This window comes from Melanerpes formicivorus, unplaced genomic scaffold, assembly GCF_026170545.1.
Source record: "Melanerpes formicivorus ecotype bairdi unplaced genomic scaffold, bMelFor1.0.p_v2 SCAF_93, whole genome shotgun sequence".
Taxonomy (NCBI): Eukaryota; Metazoa; Chordata; class Aves; order Piciformes; family Picidae; genus Melanerpes; species Melanerpes formicivorus.
The window spans coordinates 2,303,230-2,326,789 of NW_027142445.1; the positions used below are offsets into that span (position 1 = coordinate 2,303,230).

The window sequence follows — 23,560 nt, forward strand, 5'->3', positions numbered from 1 at the left end:
AATTGAGGGAAATGTAGAGTTTCTGAATGTAGTATATATCTAATTCACTGTGTTATTGAGTTGGAGGTAGAAGAGTGAAGATTATTGCCCCAATTTCTTCATCTTTTCTCCTCACTAGCAACAGAAATGAATTAATTCTCAAGCTCTAATGGCAAGAATTCTCTAAAGCAGCATTATTTTGGCCGACTGCAAGGCAGCTGACTAATGCTAAGTCCCTCTGATTAATATGATGGTAGCTAAACAGTGCAGAAATAGCGAGAAGCCAGCAATCCTTTTCCTGCTAGCACTGTTTTCCTGATGTCTGCAGTAATCAGCAGCATGCTGCCTAACATAGAAAAGTCTCTAAATTGGACAAACATTTCACTTTTACTTTCTGTATAATTCTCCCTTTTTTCATGGTGGTTGTCAAGTTCAATCACTTTGGTGCTAGGCTTTCATAATTGCCTGTTATTTGCATATCTGAAATACATGATCTAAAGAACACAACCTGAATATGTGGATGGATCTAGAACAGACATTTTTTGCTTAGAGTAGAGCCAAGCAGTGTATGATATTTACAACGTGTAAGGTAGCACTAACTTTAGTGGTACTGTTCACATCCAGTGCTATGCACACACTTTTCTGGAGCAGAGTGTCTAACTCAAAGCGGTGCAATATCAGACTAAAGGTTTGATTTCCTTAAATCTGGAAAAAATATCTGTAAACATTTTACACTAGAAACCATGACTTTGAGTTTCCTGATCTTTGAGCTTTCAAAAAGCTGTGGGCAAAACAGCCAGGGTTCCAATCTCAGCAGCTTAAGTTTTCTGCTTTTCTCTGCACCATCTCAAATTTGCCTATATCTGAGCAGAGAGAAATTGGAAATGATCCAAAGAAAAGCAACAAAAAGAATAGAGATGTTTAGAAAACATGACCCAGGAGAAAATACTGAGGGGATTGAATTCATTTCAGTTAGAGGAGACTGAAAAGAGGCAAGCTAAGAGGTTGCAAGTACAGAGAGCATAGGGTGGTTAGTGGCTCTTCGTGTCAAATAAGGATACCAAAACAAATGTATGGGCTATTTTGCAGCATAGAAGATGTGGAAAAACTTTGTGTCAGCTTGCTAATATAGGTGAGAAGTCCTACTTCCTGCAGCTTTTTAGTCATGGAGTACAGAAGTGTCTTTCAGGGCTATTCTGGTTTTTGCTTCTGCTGAGGAGCCCCAGCTCTACAATTCTGTGATTTCCCAAGCACTCTGCCCACAAACCCGAAAAGGAGTTATTTAATATCTATTTATTCTTTCACTAGGATGCCTATTAGCTAGCTTTTCCATTTCCTGTTAGGAGACAAGTACTCTTTTCCTTTCAGGTGACAAGTGTTTTTGTCCCCATCAAGCCTCGTTCCTGAATGTAGGGGGAGAAACAAAGCCGAAAGAGAATGGCACTTTCTAATCTTACTCACTCAGTGCTAGAATATTTATTGTTTTCAAATAAAATCCCTTCAATATTCTAGAGGGAAAAAGGAGTAGGAAGAGGTTATCTGCTTTTCAGCTGCAAAGCTCTAGTGCTTTACAAATGTTTTTGAATTAAGTTTGGCATTGCAGCCCTGAAACCAAGTATAGCTGGACCCTTTTTCAGGATGTCAAGTGCATAGCTGAAGTGATTGAGGTCAGAGTAGACAGGGAGAGCCCAGAGAGCCTAGCTTGCAAGTCCTCTATTCTAATCACAGGCCATATTCCTGTGAAGTGGCAAGTGTCTCTCTTTTTGAAACTTGATTTGAGCAGCAGATGCTGGCTTTTGAAATCTTTGCAGCAAGCATCTTTTTAGCATCCTGTATCATGGAACAAGTCAATCCCTCATCTGCACAGCAAATGTTAGTGTTGGGGTTAGTTGTGGGGATACAGGGCATCTTTCAAGGTCTGTAAGACAGCTATACTCTTGGAGACACTGTTTTCAAAATGCCCTAATGCTACCTCTTTGAAAGCAGCCTTTGTCTGTAGAATTTAACTATTTAACAGATTTAACATTACTAGAAAGAGAGAGCCTGATGCCATTATTCAATTTCATTCTGCACACAAGCAAACAGTTTATCAGAGTCAGTTCCCAGCAATTGTAATCCAATTTTTTGTTATCTTACTTTGTTTAAGTAAAGAGGGAGAAAGATAGTGTAGATCCATCTGATAAAATGTTTAAACAAGTGGTGCTTGTTTGTGCTTATGCTGGTTTTACAGCAGCATTATGGAAACACGACAGGGGAACTAAAATCTGATTACGTCTAAGTCCTTGCCCATTGTGTGATTATGATGAACCATGACTTCTACTGGCACATGATGAACTACATGGCCATAATACAAGGGATTTCCAATATAATGAACTGAGATTAGCAGCACTAGAGAAATCTGGGAATAATGATACAAGTTTGAACAATCAGTTTTACTGTAAATGCTGCTAGCTCTGGCTTCCAGGAAACAGGAGGCTGGTGGATAGAAGTGTGACCTACCTGCTGGGGTTTCCTACACCTCCTTTTTCTTCTCTGCTCCTGTGAAATTAATTGCAACCTTGCCAAAGTGCTAGGAACTCCCTCTTTTACTCTTTTCTTGCGGTATACTGATAAAACTCAAGGTTTTCTAAACTGTCAAAGGTCTTTAGATAGCTCTTTTGGGTGGGCGCTCAGCCTGAATCTGGAAAGGCCTCTGCTTGTGAAAACATAGAAATATCTGCTTATTGAAGAAAAGGTCTGTTTAAGACAGCTCAAGTTTGAGCACTTGAAGGCAGGAAGTAATGAAAATCACAGATTAGTTTCAAAGATCATAGCCAAGGTCATGTTATTTCTGTAGTATCTGAGGCAGGCAAGAATTCTTTCCTTCCACAAAAACACAGCTTTTGGACTCTTAGCTACTGGAGAGAAAGACATCTTACACCAGGAGGTGGTTCTCCACTACTGAACCTGTGCTTTCTCACCCAGAAATGAAAGGGTTTCTACACAAATCCAGTGGCTGTCTTTTGACTTTAGAGAAAAGAAGGGAAACAGAGTGCATGTTGGAAATGCTGTGGGGAAAAAGAAAAAGGACACTGAACCGGAGCTTTTGTTTAATCAAAGGATTAAACACTTCGTCCAGTAGTGCATGGACAGCTGGGGTAGAGTGGGAACCTCCCCTGATAACTGAGATATCATTTGTCTCTGGTAGAGCTGGGATTAAATGAACAAACAAACCAGAGTTGTGGGATATTTTTTGTTTGGTTGGGCTTTGGGGGAGGTTTTGCCTTTTCTGTTTGTGGGGGTTTTGTTAGTTTGTTTTCACTGTCTGGGACTTAAATTCCCCCCATACATAAATACAGGTGAAGATCTGGAGAAAACTACAGAATCACCTGGGATTCTTTTTTCTCTTTTTTTTGTTCAGTCTGGTACCCCCTTCCTGCTGTGATTTATTCATGGTTCTCAATTTTCAGATTTTGTGTGAAATGACATCTCCTGAAACCATCCCCATCCCAGGTTTGTGCTTCTTGCTCCCTTTGGTATTATTCTATCTAGTCAGTACAATGACAGCCTTTCATTTCCTTTGCCATGGTGATTGTACTTTGTTCATCTCATACCTTCAGAGCTGTTGAAAGGTGCTCCATGGCTCCTGCATAGTTTCTGTGTCCGTAGCAAGCTCGGGCTTGGTCGATGGCTAACTTAAACTGTCTGCTAATGCGGGGCAAAGTGCGGCCATGCGGTGCCGGTGAAGGACCGGCTTTGCCAGAATCACAACATGCTGATTGTGTGCTGGTAGACAGCCTAGCCTCAGCGAACTCGAGGGAAATGTCCTCCTCATCGGTGTAGACCAACCTCTTTTCGATGCACCTTAGGTTATGGGACAGCTGTGCTAAGTTGGAATCACTTTCCTCAGCTGGTTTTTCATTGGTTTCCAATGTCTCTTTACAACTTGCTTTGACTACATCGTTGCTCTGGTTTGATCTCTTTCTCTGTGCCTTGTTTTCTGCTGCTCCACATCCAGGGGAAAGTATGGGAGTATGAGATCCAGGTATTGGGATGGACTCATTGCCAGTGTTTAACTTTTGTACCTTTTTCTCAGTTGGAGTTTCATTGTCGTCTAATTTCCGTTTACGACTCACTTGGACTGTGTCATCGCTCTGCTTTGTCCTCATTTGTCCTCTGTCATTGTCACCTCTTTCATTTGTCCTCTTCTCTGCCACTTCCATGCTCTCCTTATTTTCTGCTGCTCCAATCTGTGGGTGCAGTGTGGAAGTATGAGGCAGATGTGTTGGGATAGACTCATTGCCCGTCTCTGATGCTGTGTTTTCTCTATTCTCAAGTGTTTTTTCATCTATGTCTACTCTACCAGCTCTGAGTTTATATTTCCATATTGCTGCCATCACTGGAACATGAAAGTGCCCTAGGAGAAAACAGAGAATATTAAGAATACTCCTACTATGCAATGCCCAGAATAAGCATGCAGATTGTGGACACAATGCTGAGAGAAAGCTCTTCAATAGTTAGTGATTATCAGACTTGCTGTCATTACTCTTTCCTGTGTAAATGTTAAAGCCCCTTAAATATTTTTGGTAGTTCTGGGTATTGGCTGTTTGTTTGTGTTAAGCAGTGCCAGTGTACCAGTCTCTTACCCCTGCAACAAGAGAGGAAAAAGCTGGCTTTTAATAAAAAAGGAAAAACCCAACCACACCTCTGTGACTCTTTGACTTGCATTGTGTGTTGTTGCAGGGTGTAGGAAAAACATCATGGCCTGATGTTTGAGAGCTGGTAAGCACAGGAACTGCCATCAGGGGTGGACGAGGGGGGGAGGGTATTAAAAAAACAGGCAGATTTTTCTTACAGAGTAGCAAGAGCTGCAAGTGGAGTCCCAGCTTCAGCTGGGAATTTGGGTTCAAAGTCATTTCTTCCTAAACTGTCTGCAAAGTATACTGAAGTGCTGCTACTCAGAAGCAACCCTCCCCTAGTAATGAACAGCCTAGTTTTCAGTTTGGGGAACCTGTAGCAGATCCAGACTGGCATAACAAGGTGCAGAATTAGGTCCATAAACCTCTTCTCAACATCAGTTCCAGTACAATAGGGAAGGTGACATGACCTGCATTTTAAACTCCTAATTGTGCTGAGAGTCAAAGCAAATGTTGACTTTCATCTGCCTCTGCTGACTCCAGAGTGAAAAGGTGGAAGGCACAGGTAATTCTCAGTTTTTCCATCATTTCTAAAAAGTTTAATTGTAAGGAGTTTAATGATGGTCATCTTTCAGAATGGTTTGTTAAGCATAAGTACTCGGCCTTTAACCTTGTGGTATTGTTCAGTAGACCTCCATTTAGCACCAGTTTAATGGCCTTGGCTACAGGTACAGACTGTACAAAGGAAAGATACATGAGGAATGCATTTCTGTTCAGCCAGAAACAGGTTTGAAACGATAAGCAACTTGTTGAGTTTTATTGAGGAGCCTACAGTATGTGTTACTGTGCTGGTAAAAGCTGCCAGAAGGTGTCCTAGATGCTGATGGAATGTTTCTTGCAGTGAACCTTTACTGGTTACAGCAAGGGACATTAGGCAGTGGGCAGACATTTATACAAAGGGGTAAAGGGAGGAGGCAAAGGCATTTTAGGCCACATCAATACTGAATTTTAGTGTAAATCTTTCAAATCTTTGTCATGCTTTGTCCCCTTACCTGGCTAAGCCAGGACTGTCTCCAGCTCTGACTCAGGGAACTTGTTGATTTTGATGTTTGTTCACAATCCTCAGGCTGAAAAACTTTTCTCCACAGGCAGTTCTGCTACAGTAACTTATTCCTCCTTCTACACCTGTAAAAGAAGGAGCAAGAGGTGAGGGGATAATTGTGTGATTGAAGGTCATTTCAGCAGAATTTTTCCAGCAATGTGCTGAGCAATCAAAACTCCTCCTGAGTTCACTGAGGATGGAAAACCACTGGCCCTTCCCAGATAGTGCTCAGCACTTGTCAGAATAGAGCTCAAAGGAATCCTATTGATAGCAAACTCTTTTGAATGGCAGCACTAAAGCAGCTGGGAAAGGCTGATGTCCTTGCATCTGGCAGCAATTTTCCCTGTTTGTAAGACATTCAATCCCTTTTTAAAACAAACCATAGCATGGCCTAAAGATTGGAAGCTGCATTTTTCAGTGCTGGCTTCAGCACTAGGTAATTGAGGAAAGGATGATTTCTCTTCACTGTGCAGTGCAACAGCCATAGTGCAGCTAGCCCCAGCACCAGCTGAGGGAGTGAGCATGATGATTTTGGTGCCATGTCATGCCAGCATAGCTGTCACATAGGGGATCTGTGATGGCCCTCCATGTGGTCCTGCAGTATATAGCTAGACTGTGTTCTGGAGGAGGAACAGGAGATTTTCACAGCCCCTTGGATGGGCTGTTGACTGAATGCCCTATAGAACAATGAGATTTGTGTGTCTACATCAGGTAGAAGTTGCAGGAGCTTTCCTCTGAGCAGTGGTATAGTACTGAGGAGCCCTGAAGGAGAGAAGTGGTCTCTTCTCCTTACCAGAAGGCTGACAAAGGCAAAGGCCTATGCCTGATGTGTGTGTGTTTGATATCAGTGTGAATGGGAAATTTTCTGGACCAAAGAGTTTTGCTGTGAGGCTGTCTGAAGAACTTTAAAATAATCCACCATGGAGTAAAAAGTAGCAGAGAACCAACTGTAAAATACAGACCAATAATTCTTTAATCACTTATGGACTCTCTCTGGTGGACCAACACCTGAAATGAACTTTGCTCTATCAACTAGATTCATACTGCTGCTATTGTATTTTTGGGTATTCAAACTGATTAAGGTGACTTTGGGCTGTGCCAGGGAAGCACTGTTAGAACTCAGGCAGGCTCACTCTAATCACTGCCTCAATAAAAAAACTTGCAGGGAAAAGCTTTTAGAAAATCATTCTCTTTGTCAGTTAAGTATTTTCCTGAGGCTTTGGTTCAAATGTCTAGGTTTTCTTTTGGAAGCATTTACTGTGAAATGCTTCTAATGAATGGCTGTGCTGGAGGATCTAGGTAGACAATTCAGCACTGTGGTCAGGGGCTCTGAATTTGTGAGCTCTCAGGAATGATCTTCCTGATCAGTCCTAAGCAGATTCAGCTTTCTGCATATTTGAGGGTTAATCTTTGCTAAGAGATGTCTGTCCACGGCACTGCCAGCTACTCTAGCTCAGTATTTTGTTGGGGCTGTCAGTAAGGAAACCACATCTCTTCCAATGGAGAGGCTTGCCTGACAGCGAATATAGATGCCAAAGGGACGTGAGATCAGTCATTTGTATTTTGAAATCTGCCTTTGTCTGTTGATTTCCATAGATATCTAAGACAACCTTCTTGGGGAGAGTGGCCTGCCTACTAGATAAAGTGAACTTTCTTATGTGAATGATCTTATGAACCCTATTACTTCCACTTTTTGTTCTGTATCTAGTTTGATTCTGCTTTCAACACCTTCTATTACCTCACATCAGATTAGAGAAGAACCTGCTGATAAATCACAGTGGCACTTCAGCTGGCACCTAGTTGTTAAATTCTTTGCTAGTTCTTTGATGAGCCCTTTTCCCTTCAAAATCTAACCTTTGGTTTCAACCAAGAAAGCTTTTGCCTTTCCAGTTGTGAAGCAAACCTTTCTAAACAGCAAAGGCTGCAGTGCTATCTTCCTGAATCTGCATATAGCAAGGCAGAACCCCTGGGCTACATTCAGCATTAATTTCAGTGGAGTGACAGGAAAGGAATTTCTTCTAGTACTACTCAGAGGGGATTAAGCTGCATTAAAACTGGACCATTACATTGCCATTACCAGTTCTTTGGGACAGGAATTCTGTGGGGCTGCAGTTCAGGGGAAAAAAGTCTGTTTCCCAGTTTCTGTACAGTCCTGCAGAAGTCACTGTTCCTGAGCATCACAGTTGCCCTTTCTGTCAGAGGCTATGGAGAAAGAATTCAAGGAGAGATTGCCCAGTGCTGGCCTGTTGAATCAAACTCTCCATGGTTTGGAGGTCTAGAGGGACCACAGCAGCTGGGAAGCAGGGAGAGGACATGATGATAACGTTTCTTACTCAGAAGCAGGTTGCTTACCCTGACTCTTCACCAGCAGTCCAAGAGGACCCATATGCTGATACTGAATGTACCCTGTGAACATCTTCCTAAAACTCGGGGACAAATTAGGCATCAGATCTAGAGATGGCAATAATTCTCCCTCCCTGCCCCCAACCCCAATCAGAGCTGGCAGAGACTTCTATTGTGACTGTTTTGTTTTGTTTTCACTTCCTCTGCAGCATAAGGTCCAAGCTGCCTCAATGAGGATGGTCTGGCTGTATCTCATCTGCTGTCCCAGAATCTGCAGTTTGTGCTCTCTGCTGTGAATGTCCAGGATGCATGGTTTTCAGAGGTTAACATCACAACATTTTTCAGCCAGAGCATGACTGTCTGCATCATCCATGCGTTTTGTGCACAGATAGTCCATCTGTCCTTCAGTGAGCTCTGCTGGCAACCGCAGAATTGTGTTGGCCTGTACTCCCCCCAGGCTAACTTACCCTGCTAGAAGATCCATGTAATGGCAACTGCTATATTAATATGCCACTTAGACAGTGATGGGACTTTTCTAGAAAGTGATAGGAACCAAACTCTCTCATTTGTAATAGTCTTTTTCTCCCAGGAGGCCATTTGAAATCCCAGGGCAGTCATCTGCTACAGTTCATTTCAGTGCAAATGTTGGAACAGGCAAAACTGCATCCAAAGCTATGGAGCAACTCTAAGAAAACTATACCACTGGTACTTGTACAAGTGTTAGCCCACTCCTTCAATGTCCTCTAGTCCAGACAGAGAACTATAGCATTATAACAAAACACAGCCAAAGCACCACAACAGCTAGGTCATTAGCTGCCCTCCTCTGTAATAATTTCACTTCTATTGAATTCCAGCTATCTTGATCCATCTCTAAGGTGAGGATGCTCCGGTTTTATCACTTAAAAATGAAGCAAGATTTCTCTGTATTAGATTTACAGCCAGACTTTCTGAATGAGCCTGCTCCAGTGCCAACAGCTATGCTGAGATCTGAACGGGAGATCTTTCCAGGCCATCTTTCAGCGGGATGACTTTTTAAGCACTTCCTTTCCTGCCCAATACCACAAAGGCTCAGACAATCTATTGATGAGGAAGGTCAGCACCTTCTTAGCAGCCATAAAGTGAGTCTCTCACAATCAGCTGTCAGACTTTTTAAGATTCTAGCCATTTATTTAGGCAATGAAGCAACCTAGTTCTTTCCTCTTGCTATTTGTATTGTTTGAAAGCCTGAGTCACATCTGAGCTTTTTTAGTTTTAGTTTTCTTTTGAGGGGAAAAAAACAGAAAAAAATCCACATCAACCTTAATGTCTCTTTTGTTCTGGTTCAGTCTTCTTATTTCTTTGTGATAGACATCAGTCATGGCTCATTCAGTGCAAGATCTGAACTCCTTCCATTTCTCTTGCTGTGATAAGGGCACACTTGCCATTATTACAGCTGCATTGTCCACATTGCTGCAGTAAAGGTTTTGTCAGCACTTCCTCTCTAAACACTAGTTTCCCCTCACTATATTTAACTTGTTTATAAAAACAATCATAATCAGTTGGGCTCTGGGCTGAAATTTGGCAAGGGTAATTGCAGTTTATTCATAGCACTTTGCAGGGATTTAACCATCTAGTCCTAATTGCTCTTGGAGGCTGAAACTCAGCATTTTAATTGTTTATGTGGTGCTGAGTACAACAGAGCACTAATCTCATTAGGCTATAGGCATAAGAGAAATCTTGAACTGTATTATTAATTAGTGTTCACAGCTATCAGATAAGCAGTTCCCTGGGCACTTACACAGAGACAGTAAGCTTTGGCTTGCTGTTGTTCAGAGTAACACAACACTCTTTGTTTTCTATTATTCTATAGCTTATGGAAGTTAACTGGAATGAAGGACAAATAGGACAGAAACACAATGTAAGAAACAAATCTTGGTTGAAAGACACAATGTCTGTAGGGATAATGTGCAAAAAGAAATAGGAAATGCAATTAAAATAATCAAGAGAAGTTTTCACAAGACATTAATGAAGTGGTCGTTATTTCCTTCTTGAGCACTGCTTAGATGCAGGAAGGAAAGACCAGCATGAAGATCACTGCTCTGTCCAGGAGGTCTTCCATGAAATAGTTGGGCATTGATTTGGGGGAGAGGGGGGAAGGAAATAGATAAATGCCTGTATCTGCCAGTTTTGGGTAGTCTTGAACAGTAATGAGCTCTGCTTCCTTGCTTTGCTCAATCTTTTCCCATTCTTCACTCCATGTTTTGTCTGTCTTACTCTTCTTGCTTGCCTTTCTTGAAGTAAGGATATAGACAGCCCTGGACCTATAGATCTAGCTTGAGTGATTTAAGAGGCTGCTTCCCCCAGCTGGTCCATGCCACCCTTCTCCTCTACTTCTCCAGCTCCTACTGCATTTTTCTGTGGACTAAACCAGCTTAGGGTAAGCAGTTTCCCAGAAATACCTGGGGTCTGAGCTAATCCATTTCATTAGGCACTGAAGTGGTCTGGCAATAGGTACCATGAGCCAGGAGTACACAATATGTCAGGCACAGGAAAGGAGAAGAAGATGGGCAGAACATGGAAAATTTTGCTCTTCCTGACTTCTCTGGAGAAATCCCATCACAGACATTTATTTAGTCAAGACTGGGCTTTGGCACATGGCTGCCAATCTATAACCAGCATGAAGGCAGTTGTTTGAAGCTTTAAGGCAGCATCTTGAAAGGTTTTAGTACTCACTGAAACAGCTGAGCCAATCTCGCAAGAGAGCTAACCCCCCACTTCTTTGGAGGTTCTTCCCCTCCATGTGTTCTTTAAAGTATTATTTCAAAACTTTTTTGCTATGATGATAATAATATAGTTAACTGCAAGCAATTTAACACAAAATTAAGCACCTCAGGTAGATATTTATTGCTGTAGAGATGCACAAGGATCTTACTAACAAGTTCTTTGGGAAAAAAAAAAACCAACACATTAGAGCTTTAAAAGGAGAGTAGGTTAACAACTAGCATTAGAATTCAAACTCAAGAAGGAGACAGAATCTTCTCAGCAGCCTATCTCAGGACAGTGAGGCAATGCAAATACAGAAGAGTCATCAGTGGTCTCGGCTTGGAAGATAGAAAAGGAGAATGCAGTACATAGTGAGGGCTCAGAGTATGTGGTTGGTAACTAGAGTGACTAAGGAAAAATTGGAGAGAAATTGAGGTTGTTTTCTGCATATGTTTTTTTAGGCACTGTGCAGCTGTCTTCCTTGCACTCCCTCCCAGTGAAATACTTCCTCCAGAAGTGTGGGAGAAAGTTATTGAGAGACAAAAGAGACAGCAGGGAAGGCATTTCAGCTCTGCGTGATGATGTCGTGCCATTAGCACAAAGCCCCTCATTGTCAGTTAGGAAAAAAAGGTCAGCGCCGAGTCAGTCGGGGATGTGAAGCCTGGCCAGCCTTCCTCCCCTGCCTTCAGCAGCTCAGCAGCACGGCGGGAGCAGAGCAGCTCGTTTCCATAGCGGAAGGGCCGCTGAGAGGAGAGAGGGAGCTAACCCGGAGATTTTTAAATGGCAAAGGTTGCTACAGAAGGCTCCAGAAACTTGGAGTTGTGGAAGGAACAAATAATTCCTCCGTGTGAGGAACAAGGGTGCGTGTGTGTGCCTAAGGTAGAAACAGAGCAGTGAGTTTAGGGTAATCCCTAAATGACAAGGAGTGCAGAGGTCGGTCCTGCAGCCGAGGTGTGCTGCAAAGGCTTGAGAGATTCTCTAGGGGGGAACTGCAATATTTCCTAATTCTGTTGGGAAGACAAGAAGGCAATTTTGGAAGAGATTCCAAAGCAAATGTCCAAGTGCCCTACTTGCTCTCGTTCTGAAGGAGATGAAGAACTATTGGTTTTCTGAAAAGATTGCTTTGAAATGGTAGGAGCTAAGTACTTGTGAAGGAGGAGTGCAGAGGGGCAAAGTTTGGTTTAGGAGGGTTGCCTCAGACTGCTGTGGGCTTGATTAGATCTGCCAATGTGCTATGAAGAGGTCTGCATCTCAGAACAGCTCTGGGCAGTCCTGCTTCCAGGATGAGGCAGGAATTGAATGAGAACTTGCAGTACAGAAGAGAGCACTCTCTCGCTTCACAAAGTAATCACACTCCTATGGGACCAGAATGTAGGAAAGCCCAAACCTAAAGGAGGCATCAGCAGATCTGTGATGACTTCTATTACCTCTTATGCAGTACACAAAATATATCAGCCATCAGATCCACAGCAAAGCAGGTGCCTGGCACCTTGCACAGCGTGTAGATGAAACACATAAGAAGATGTGTCTGAAGATACAGATGCTCTTCTTGCTCTAGCTATATCAGACAAACCAGTTAGCACAATCTAACCCAGCCCTAGTTGCTGGTCACCACCTGTGGTGGGTGTCACCTTACTGTCCCTGAAGCTCTGCTCATTAGCTGAGGTTAGTCGAGAAGAGATGTGTTAGATGAGAGCTACCATTGTAGCTGTTGATGTTTCTGCTTCCCTTGTGCAATATTCCACTGCTACCTCTTGTGATGTTTTATATATTAAATAGTAAACAGTAAAAATTTTATAGTAAAATATTAGCTGCCACATCCAAGCTCCTAATTGGGACCACTCCAGCTGAACAAATACAACGTTGGTAGCAATCCTTCCTTTCATTTACACTAGCTATGTAGCTAGAATGAAGGTGTGTGGTACATAAATGTGGCCAATCAGTTCTCAGGCTTTCTAAGTCACTAATTTTAGTTGATAAAATAAACTAATATCTTTCTTCATTTAACTAATTCTTTGCTCTGGTAACGACAGAGAAAACAAATCAAAGTCAACCAAAAGCAGTAACAGCAAGAAAAGGAAGGCATGAGAATGGAAAGAAGAAAAAGAAGTCAGCAAGTAGGGCTCTGAGAAAAGAAAAGGTTTTAAGAGGCCATCATATCAAGCTGCAAAGTGAATTGTAGTGGACTAAGGGGCTCTCTTCCTTCAGAATGTCCTTCCATATTGCTCTGCTTCCCTGTAGGGGAAAGCACCCTAGATAGATGCCATTAACTGTCCTTTTCCCTTGGCTTTTATTGTTGTGGCTTTTATTTCTTTGGTGTTGCTGTTCTTTCTGATTGGTGTATCTGATTTCCAATGTAAGAGCAATAAATGGAAGAAGAAGTGTAGAAATGGTAGAGTACAATGCAGGGAACAAGTGAGCAGAGAACAAGTGAGCAGACAGCGGCTTCTGGCAAATACCTCCCACTCTTCTTGTAATAAGGATGCTCTTGCAGCAGGGGTCCGTGGAGACCACAGCTAAATGAGTAATGAGGAATCTTGAAGGCCTAGTCCAGATCTTCCACTGATATAAATTTACACTGTCCCCAAGATTTTAGCAAGTCTGCAAAGGTGGAAACTGATCACTGTTGATCTTAGGTATTTTCCAACCTTCATCATTCAATGATTCTCTTCTAAGCTTTTGACTACAAACAGGTTCCTATGATCAGAAATTAATCTTTGCAAAGAAAACCACACAAACAATATACCTCTATACCTCAGGAAACAAAACCAAGTTCTCTTTTGCCAAGTTAGCTATAGAATGTCTGTGATGCCAGCAACTTGTCTTGAAGTTTCTGCTGAAGTGACCCTTAAAAACAGTATTGAAATTCTTCTGCTTGGGTTATGGAGGCTAATAAAGAATCTGATAGCTGGTGGGAGGGCACTGAAGCAGTCAGGCATGTGGAATCATACACAATCTGTGAAATCATACACACATCTATAACCTGAGATTTTTCTGATGCCATGGGAAAAAAGTGCAGAACTGCTGCTGCTTAGTTCTCTCAAAGTTTCAGAGCTGTTTCTAGACTTGGGTATCTCTGCAGTGAGTGATGGTTAAAGCAGATGTTTGTGCAAAACCCAACAAGGCTGTCTGTTTGCCTTCAGCAAGCTGTCTTAGTAGTTGCTGTGCACTAAAGGTAAGGGCTAACCTGAAACCTAGAACTGGCTTTATTGAGCAGATCCATGCACAGCAGTGAAAACTGCAGAGTGCAGAGGAGCAAAAAGAGAAATCAACTTCTCTGGTGGCAGTAAAGCCTGTTGAAACCGCCTAAGCATCATCATCAGGGACTGATCTGGCATGGAGTCTGCTCGATTGAAAATAAGAGACAATAATTTTCTTATGGCTCCATAATTCAGTTGAGCAACTTGGTTTGTTATCTAATACTGCTCTGTCATACAGAATGATCTGTATGTTGAAAGCCCTATTTAGGCATAAACTAATTAATTTTCATGGCAGGGACTAGTTCTGTGAAGTGCTGTGCTTCTACAATGTGAGAGAAATTGAGGAGGCACAATACCTCACAGGGTGAGGGTGAATTTCCCATTAGATATGTAATTAAATGTTAGGAGTCCCACTGGGACACAGAGATATTAAGCAGAGATATTAAATGAGTTAGTCATGACTGTGCATCAGTCCCTCTTTGGCTCCTGACTCAGAGCACAATGGTGGCAGCTCTCATTGACCTGTCTGCTACAGTCCTCTTCTTCATACCACCACTATGATTGCCTTCTGTTAATGGCATAATAAGAGTTTAGTTTAGATACAGTGTTTCTGCCATACTGCTAGACAGAATGAGGCAAACTTTGGGGTCAGAATAAATGCTAAGTCATTTGAATAGTTAATCTCTCCACCTCCTTATTTCACTAGCTGCTTTAGCAAATACTCAAGCTTATTCCATTTCTCACCATGTAGAATGATGAACTTGAAATATTCCTAGGCTAAAACAGCCTGAGAAGGGGGAAAAAAAGAAAGGAGGGAAGATAAAACACTTGTGACACCAGGTGAAGCACATGTCAGTAATTGGAGGGTTATATTAATTGGAAAGATATTTTACTCCTTTCCAAAGTCATCATTCCAAACCTAGAAAATGTAGAGAGAGGTTTCTGATGGTTTTTTTTTAAGCTGTGTATTACAACTGTGCATTTCACCCTAATGGCTTTGTAATTTGACATGCAATGGTTTAACAGTGGAAGCTGAAGCAGATCCACTAACAACTGAGAGCTAAAGCACGCACAGATGAGAGCTCCTGACAGGCAGAGCTTCAATTCAGCAACTTTGTGCAGACAGTAGAGCTGTAGCATAAAAGTTAGCAGGAAAGAAAAGGTTGTGAAAAGGACTGGCTGAAATAGCTCAAGATTAACATTCAAGGCAGTTCTTTGACAGCTTTTGGTTTTTTAGTGTGGCTTCTGGTTTTAATTTCTTCTTTCAGCTTGGTGTCTTCATTTTACAGTGAAGAAATTGCCCTTTGAGCAATGATTGTAATCTCTGGCAATGTTTCTTACCTCTGCTGCATTATTTTTGTCTATATGAAATTTAACCTTGGAGTGCTACAGGAACAGTAAGGAAGTTTTTCTTCCTTCCCTTGATGAATAGAAAGGTCCATAGCACCATAGCTGTGGGTACAAATTTCCCATTCAGGACATGTGAGCAAATGTGGGCTTTGCCATGCTTATATGTGACAGCAGAAATCTGTAAGGGCAGTGACAGCTAAGGGAAACCCAGTGGCAGTTTTGAGCCCCTGGAAAAACAACCACAAAAAGTCTGATCCAGCAGCTGCTTCTAAGATGTTTCTGTTCATTTGATGAAATGTGTGGTTGCTTCTCACCTTTATTTCCTGTAAACTGCATTGGGGCAGGAGCCAATGCTGTCACAGACCAACGCTGATTCTGTAGCCCATGCTTTTGTAACCTTTCAGTTACACTACTCTCATGTTTGCTTTTATGACCTCCCTGAGAAAATTCTGCAAAGCTCCAATGGATGCAAGGTATTGCACCCTGAATATTGATGTGTATTAAGGTGGTGAAGACGTTACATCAGTCGAAAGAAAACTGTCTCAAATTCCTTTTATCCAGTTGATTTTGGCAGGAGAAACTTGGGAATTGTTTGGTATGGTCCATCTGGGATGCAAACATCACGTTAGGAACCTTGCCATTAGAAGAGACCTTCCAAGGGGTTCTCTTAGCTCTGAAATTTAGATTTGAACAGGAGGAAAGGTTTACCATTGCTTTTGTATCCTGAGGATGTGTCACTTTGGGCCACTAACCAGATCTATTGAATTAACAGGCTATGGTACATCCAGATTTGGGAGGTGAATGATGGTGCTTTACTTCTTTGTATCATCTGCTGTTGTCAATTGCCCTGGGAGCTATGCTCTGAAGGTCTTGCAAGGTGTCTGTGAAAGGCTGGGTGACGTCATTTATTCACCTTGGTTTTCAGTGATGTGCAAAGCTTTGTTTCAAAATGATTTAAAACTGCTTTTACCCAGTAGCAACCTGTCCATGAAAGAACCAACAAGAACCAAGGTGTCAGTTATTCACCCCAAACTTGAGAGTTAAGAAACAGGATGAGGATGGTTGTAAATCTCTCTGGGGTTACCAAAATCCCAAAGTGGGTTTAGCCAGGGCTCAGCCATCTGCTGCTGCAATTCATTCCTGTCACCCTCCATATGTTGTGGAAAAGGAAGCCTAAGGCTGAGTGCTGCCCTTGTACCTTTCTGCAAACCTGCCTGCAAGCCACCTGACAGACAAACATTTTGAGGTGGAAGCCCAACAGTTCATCAGTTCCTGCCCAAGGGCATAAATGTCTTTTTAAATCCCAGGAGCAGGAAGGTGCTCTTGCATACCTGTATACCTAACTGTCAAATACCTTGCTGCCTTTTTTATGGCTGTAGTTTAGTTTTGACCATTACTGTCTTATTGTGAACCAACCCTGATGAGTTCATTTGGGAAAAAACCCAACAAACCCAGCACTTGCTGCTGTCAGAGTTTGCAGAAAGCAGTAGATTTCAGGTTTTTCATTGGTGAGGCTAAGTAAAGCCATTAAAGCTTTACCCCTCAGTTATTTCCAGCAAGACATCATCTCAGAGGCTGCTGGAATGAAGCTAATAAATAAGGGGAAGAAAAAGCCCACAAGAGAAGGCCAAAGGCAGGGACTTTGAGCAAGGCCTGCTTTGCATCCTGGCTTCTCTGAATTCTTGATGCAGCTGCAAGAGCAGCTGCATTATTTTCAACCTCATTCTGAGTGATGCTGTGTAATAGCCTCGTTACAGAGGGACTAAAGAGCTAACAGAATTCCACAGTCTGCAGACTTTGTATAACATTTCCATTCCAAAATACCATATTTAAGCTATTTTTCAATGTTTGACTTTAAATGGGCACAATTAGAGTGGATTTTTATTTGGTTTTTCAACTGGTAGTTCCTCCATTGAGCGAGTATTCCTCGTGGTCACAGTCCTGCAAACACACACATGCAGCCTCTGGATTTTACAGGAGTGAGTAGTATCCGAGTCACATAACATTAGCCATGCAAACAAGCAGTTACAGAGCTGGAGCTTAGAGTTAGGATGAGGAAATGCAAATGCAGCATATATTTTACATTCAATTTTCTGCATATTCTTTCAAAACAGCAAGAAAATTGGAGTTTCCATATTGTTGGCCATGCTTAGCATTTCAGTCAGCTGGCAAAAGCCCTAATGACTTTGTTAGAGAAAAGCTGATGCAAAACACTTTAAAGGCCTCACTTTTCCTGGTGTCCAGAGAATGCCCCTAAAAGTTTGTCAGGGGTCACATCTGAATACGGTCACCCCAGGATTTAATCTGTGATTCCTAAATAGTTTTGCAAGCTTAAGCTTGGCTATCCTGGCAATGCCACCAATTTGCACAGATGTCACTAATGACCTTTTAAGGCCTAGGCACCATAAAGAGAACATACCTGATAAAAGACTTCATTTATTGATTCTAATGTAATGACTTCATTTATTGATTCTAATGTCATGTATTACAGTATTCTAGTTCCTGAAACCAGTGCAAGGACAAAATGAGCAGTGTGGCCACCCTGAAATGCAGCAGCCCTCATCTTATTGAGCAGGCTGCTTACAATTCAGGTTCTTGAAGGTATGCAATTAGATGACAACCTCAGTGTTGTTTTAAAATAACATGGCTGCAGGCAAATGCTTGGAAATATAACTCAAGTATCATATAAAGGCTCAGGAAATAAAAGGGAAAGAAGTCAAAGAATGTGTTTGTAAATGAACAAGATACCATTTTCATCTAGTTAGATATTCCTGTTGCCTGCCTGAGGATGTTTCATGTCTAAAGTTAGTAATATTGGGTGACACAGGCAGGTTTTTATCGGTGAGGTACTGTGATAAGAACAACTTCTGAACTGTTTTCATTCTAATGACACTTGACATGGATCTTTCTGGTGAAAGTGGGCAGACCATGCGATTTCTGTGCCTCTTGGGGCTAATATGACTTCACTTCTTTTCAGTGCCACATGGATCAGCTTACTAATATTTGTGAACCACAAAGGAATCAGAAGGATGAACATCCTATATATGACTAAATGTATCTCTATTCATTAGCCAGGAAAGCTCTGCTTTGTTTCAAGGAATGATTACTGGGAATGCTTTAGCAGGTATTTTATCAGGAAACAAGATGACATTGAGTGGCAGTTGTTTAAAATCAGTTGCCTTTCATTCTTCTAACTTTACTGGAGAAAAAAACCCAAAGTTACATTTTCTTTTCAGATTGTATTTCCCTGAGCACAAAACAGACACAGTTGGATAAATAGATTTGGAAGGTATTATTCAATTAAATGAAGAGAAGGAAACATTATGAAATAAAATGCAAGTACCTGAAAAAAACAAAGAATATTCTTTTCACAGGCCTGGAGTGGGAATCTAATGTTCCTTCTCCACTTTATCCTAGTAGGAGGATGACAGGTATTCTATCATCTTCCAAAGCACCATCTGAGCTGCCACTTCTGGTCTAAACAAGAATGGGTGTCCATCCATGGAGAACCAATTTAAAAACCCAGTTAAATGTATTAAATCTATTTCTACAGCGAGCACATTGTTTGTGCTTAGCACATTTATTACTGTTATTGCAATAGAATGAAATGATGCAATCTGAGACCAGGTTGCTATTATACTTCTACATGTTCATTGTCAAAGACATTTTGAAATAGGCCAAGCAGAGGACAGAAGTATCCTTTGCATGAAAATGTGGATAAGGAAATGAGGCACAGAGAAATGCATCCCGCTCAGAGACATAAAGGATGCCCACGGCAGATCAGCTTCTCACTTCCAGAGTTTCACAGCATCTTAGTAATTCCAGCTCAGACCTTACTCACCTCCCTGAGAATACTTTTAGTTCAATATTTCCAAACCAGAAGAAACTGAACCTGCTGGAAGGTGTCTTACTTGTATATAATACCAGAAGGGAAGTCCATATTCCTAATAACCCTTCTTCTACCACTTGCATCTAAGGCCACTGAGTGCAAGGAGTAATTTCTGCCCACCTTGGACCCCTGCTGTTCAGCAGGACCCAAACACAACCTGATGCACATGATTTAAAATAATAATAAAACTTGTAAAATAGGTTTAGAAAAGGGTTTTAGGTAAGGTCCTTACTCATTTGTCACGAGACTAAATCGCTGAGCACAGTGCAAGTGGAGGGGCGGTGGCAGGCAGTGGTTGCTAGGGCCAAACGGTGGGGAAGATGCTGGGGCCATGAGGGTACTGGGATGTGCGGTTCCATGGGGTGGGGAAGCTGCAGGGAGGGGACAGCCTGATCTCTTTGGAGGTGTCCCTGCTTGCTGCAGTGGGCTGGACAAGGTGATCTTTGAGGGTCCCTTCCAAGCCAATCTGTGAACCTGGGAATCTGCAGTTGGAGACGAAACAGCTGAGTGTATGGCTGACATCTAAAGAGGTTGAATTTTGGTGACAAAAAGGAAGAGGGGATTTGGGCTAGGTGGCAGAGGAGATGATTGGACTAAATGTATTGGTTTCCGTAGAACGTGCTGTGTCTGGGATGTGAATTTGGGTGAAGATAAGCAAAAGCTGCTCGGTCGTTACTGCCCAAGCCGTTAAACATGGAGGTAGACGGATTGGGCAGGAGCCCTCCGTTCCTTGCCAGGGCCACCTCCCCTGGAAGGAGAGAGGCTAGCGCTAGCTCGGGAGACGCAGATTACCCTGGTTAGCCCGCAAGGGGGAGAGCTGTGCCGAGAGAAGCGGAGCGGCGGCTCCATCCTTACCGATCCGGACGCCCTCTGACGGCGGCCCTTGCCGTGGTCGGCACAAGTGTTTGGATGTGGCCACGGTAACGCGGCCGCTTGCGCAGCCCCGCGGGGCATCGGTCATAACGGCTGGCCGGCCACTCCCTGCAGCTTCCCCACCCTGTGTAGCCCCACACCCCAGTGTCCCTCATGTCCCTGGCACCTCCGTCACCCCTCACCCCTCGCCACCAGCCTTCCACTTGCATGGTGAGCCCCCGGGCTTGGCCATGACTCTGGCTAAAATCAAAGGTGGCCAATTTGTGCTGTAAACGGGGCCTTCCAGGCTCAGTGGCAAGTCCAGCCCACCCAAGTGTCATTATTTAGGATGGGTGATGGCTCTGTCCAGGCTAAGGAATTTGGTAGAGGCTACTACTCTAAACTTCCAAGATTTGATCCATTTTTTAAAAACACCTTTACAAAATACACATCTTCTTAGAACAAAAATGTGAAACCAAATGAGAAGTAATGACAAAAGGTGAAGTAAACAGCAGGCTTAGTATAGACACTGTTAGGTTGTTCATGTCCCCTGATTTGACTTAAAAAAAAAAATAAACAAACTGGTGCTGGTGCAGCTGGATTGCTCATGAGATGTATTCAAAGTTGCAAGTCCAAATGGCAGAGTTTGTAAGGCTGAGCATTCCCTCTACAGCAATGTTTGAAGTGAATGCTTTGTATGGATGTGATTAGTTCGTACAGGTGTGTGATTATGCACATGGGACCTGATTCACAGGTTTGCTTCTTCCTTGACAAAGGAGAGATGTAAGCAAAAGCCTCAAAAGGTTTGTGCTGGTTAAAAATATTCATGAAGGGCAAAACATGAGGTTTAGAAATGCCACATAAGGCGGGGAAAAAAGGAGTTTCTAGATCTTCTGAAATTTCTACTGTGCAAAGAGTTGTAGTGTTTAAGGCTCACAAAATAGATTGAGAGTCCAGTGACATACAGGAGAGGATTTTTTCCCTATGCTCTGTGTTTGGCTGTTTATCAGTAGGTCTTCTAAGCAGAAGATAAGTCTTGCTGACTACATCAAAGATTCTTGACTAGGTACAAGCCTTAAAAAATCAAAAGCAGTCTACTTGACAAATGTTTGTGAGGTATGTTTTAGTGGAGGCTTAGTGTTTTCCTGAAAAATATCTCCCCCTGCAAAAAAAGGAACCAAACAATCTTTCTTTGGCTGAAAAATAATCAAGAAAGTAAAGCAGTTCTGTTTGATTAACACTTGATGTGAGTGAGCAACAGGTTGCAGTGCTCTCTGTATGATATAACCCAAGCAAGGAGTGCAAATTCAATACAAGGACACAAGGTATTGAGAGTATAGCTTTCATAAGACACTGAAACAAAACTCTCCAATCAAAATGCTTTGCTTTTCATCTTCCCAAAGGGCTTGTCTTAAATGCATCCATGAAAAAGTGCAGGTAGCCAAAGTCAGGGAAGGCAGCATTGGCATCATGTACTCTTGCAGGATCTTCTCTGGTCAAAAGCTGAGCTGCAACATTACCTATTGAAAAGGTGGCTTTTCTAGTTCTGAGATGACTCCTCCACCTTTGAAAGGATATAATACAACATTCACCTGTTCAAAGGTGTGTGTTGAGTTTGTGTGGTGGTGTTTTGGTAGCAGACAGAAGGCTGCAGAGATGGACCCTGTGAGAAGTTGCTAGAAACTTGGGGGGGGTGGGGGTGGGGTGTGGTAGCACCATCTATTTAAGAGGGGAAAAACCAGGAGCACCTGTGAGTAATTTAATGTTGGAGCAGGTGTCTGAACTCCTCTGACCATGGCTGAGCCAATCAGTGATGGTGGTAGCACCAGCTATTTAAGAGGGGGAAAATCAGCAGCACCTGTGGGGAATGTAATGTTGGAGCAGGTGCCTGAACCCCAGGAGGCCATGATTCTGGGGGAAGTCTGCACTGAAGCAGACTCTTGGTGAGACTTGTGGACTCATAGAGAGAGGAGTTGTGCTGGAACAGGTATACTGCTGGGGCTGGAGCGGTTTGTGGAGGACTGACTGCTGTGAAAGAGATGCTATGTTTGAGCAGGGGGAGAGTCTGAGGAGCTCTTCTCCTGAGGAGGCAGGAGCAGCAGAGGCAACTTGTAATGATAATTGACTGCAGCCCCCTGTTCCCTGTCCTGTTGTGCTGTTGGAATGGTGCAGGCAGACAAAAGTTTGGAGTAAAGGTAAGTCTGGGAAGGGTGGAAGGAAGGCGTTTTTAAGACTTGGTTGAGCTTCTTATTATCTTCCTTGGATTTGACTGGTAACAAATTAAACAGGATGTTTAGAAGCTCTTAACTTCTCTGGCAGCTGTGCCCTTCACACAGTGTGGGCTCTCACACTATGGGTAGATTTGCACGTTCCCAGATCCAGCTCTTAAGTGGTGTATTTAGAGCATCTGTTGTAGCATTAAGAAGAGGTTTCTGCCATGCTGTGTTGAAGGAGAACATTTTGTGACATCTTGGGATTGAATCCTTCTTTTGAACGCATCCTCTGGCTTTGGATACCTTCCTGCTTGCTTCCTGCAAAATGCATTCATGTTAGAGGCTTTCTTTTTAACTTTTGCAATGTCTTTACTTACCTGTGTCACTCCTGAGAAAGGATGAAGCTGTGATATGCTGGCACATTAGTCTAAAAACTAGGGTAGTGTGGTACTGAGGTGAAAATTAAGTGTATTACTAATGCTTGGCTCAGTGCTGGGGAAGAAGAAGTCCGATGAAAACCAGCAGTTTCTGTTTCTGCAACTGTTTAAAGACTAATGACAAAAAAGACCAAGAGAAACTTGGAGTAATTTAGTCTTTACTGCAGCTGGGCTCCTGCTCCTCCCCTTCCTGCTGTTTTTAAACAAATTACTTTTAACATTACCTAGACATTAATGTTTTAGATTGGGTACTATTCATGCTTCATAACTACTTTTCATAACTGTTTCAAGGGGTCCAGGCCCAATTTCACTGAGGTCAATTAGAAGATTCCAAATAAATCCTTCCTTCCCCTCCTTGCATTAGTATGCAGCTTGTAAGAGGGCTGACATTGGCCTGTGCTTCTGTCTTCAAATATTCCAAAGGAAGATTTTCCTATGGGAAGAACTATCACTATATAATTTGTGGGTGGTACTTAAGGGGATGATGCCCAAGCTAAAAGACTTCTCTAATTTAGAGCCCAATTTTCAGCCATGCTGAACACAAATCTACCTGAAGTTAAATATAGGTGTTAGTGGTCAATACCTCTGGAAACCAGAACCATAATTTGTAACAAACCTCACTTTGTCTCAGGCTTGTATTGTCCAGAACTAGGTTTAGAGTAGTTTGGAAGTGCATTTCAGTGTGTTCTTTCTGCAGATGTTGCAGCAAAGTGGTATATTATGGTAAAATATGTTCTGTTTTATTTCTATCTTAACTTCATGCTTGTGAGTATCTGACTCTTATAAAATTCCCTTTGAAATGGACTTCAAACTTTATGTAACTAAAGGCATCTTTCT

The 23,560-nt window shown here is 42.4% G+C and overlaps 1 protein-coding gene across 1 annotated transcript in view; it reads right to left on the reverse strand.

Annotated features, from left to right (window-relative positions):
- LOC137455234 (spermatogenesis-associated protein 16-like) overlaps window positions 1-20,182 on the reverse strand; it is a 66,874-nt gene extending 46,692 nt beyond the window's left edge. Inside the window, exons 1-3 of the mRNA XM_068165855.1 lie at window positions 20,077-20,182; window positions 19,898-19,969; window positions 3,573-4,375 (exon numbers count right to left, since the gene is read on the reverse strand). Of these exons, the coding sequence (XP_068021956.1) occupies window positions 3,573-4,375; window positions 19,898-19,969; window positions 20,077-20,182 (981 nt within the window). The remainder of the gene's footprint in view (window positions 1-3,572; window positions 4,376-19,897; window positions 19,970-20,076) is intronic.
- Window positions 20,183-23,560: the final 3,378 nt, after the last annotated feature.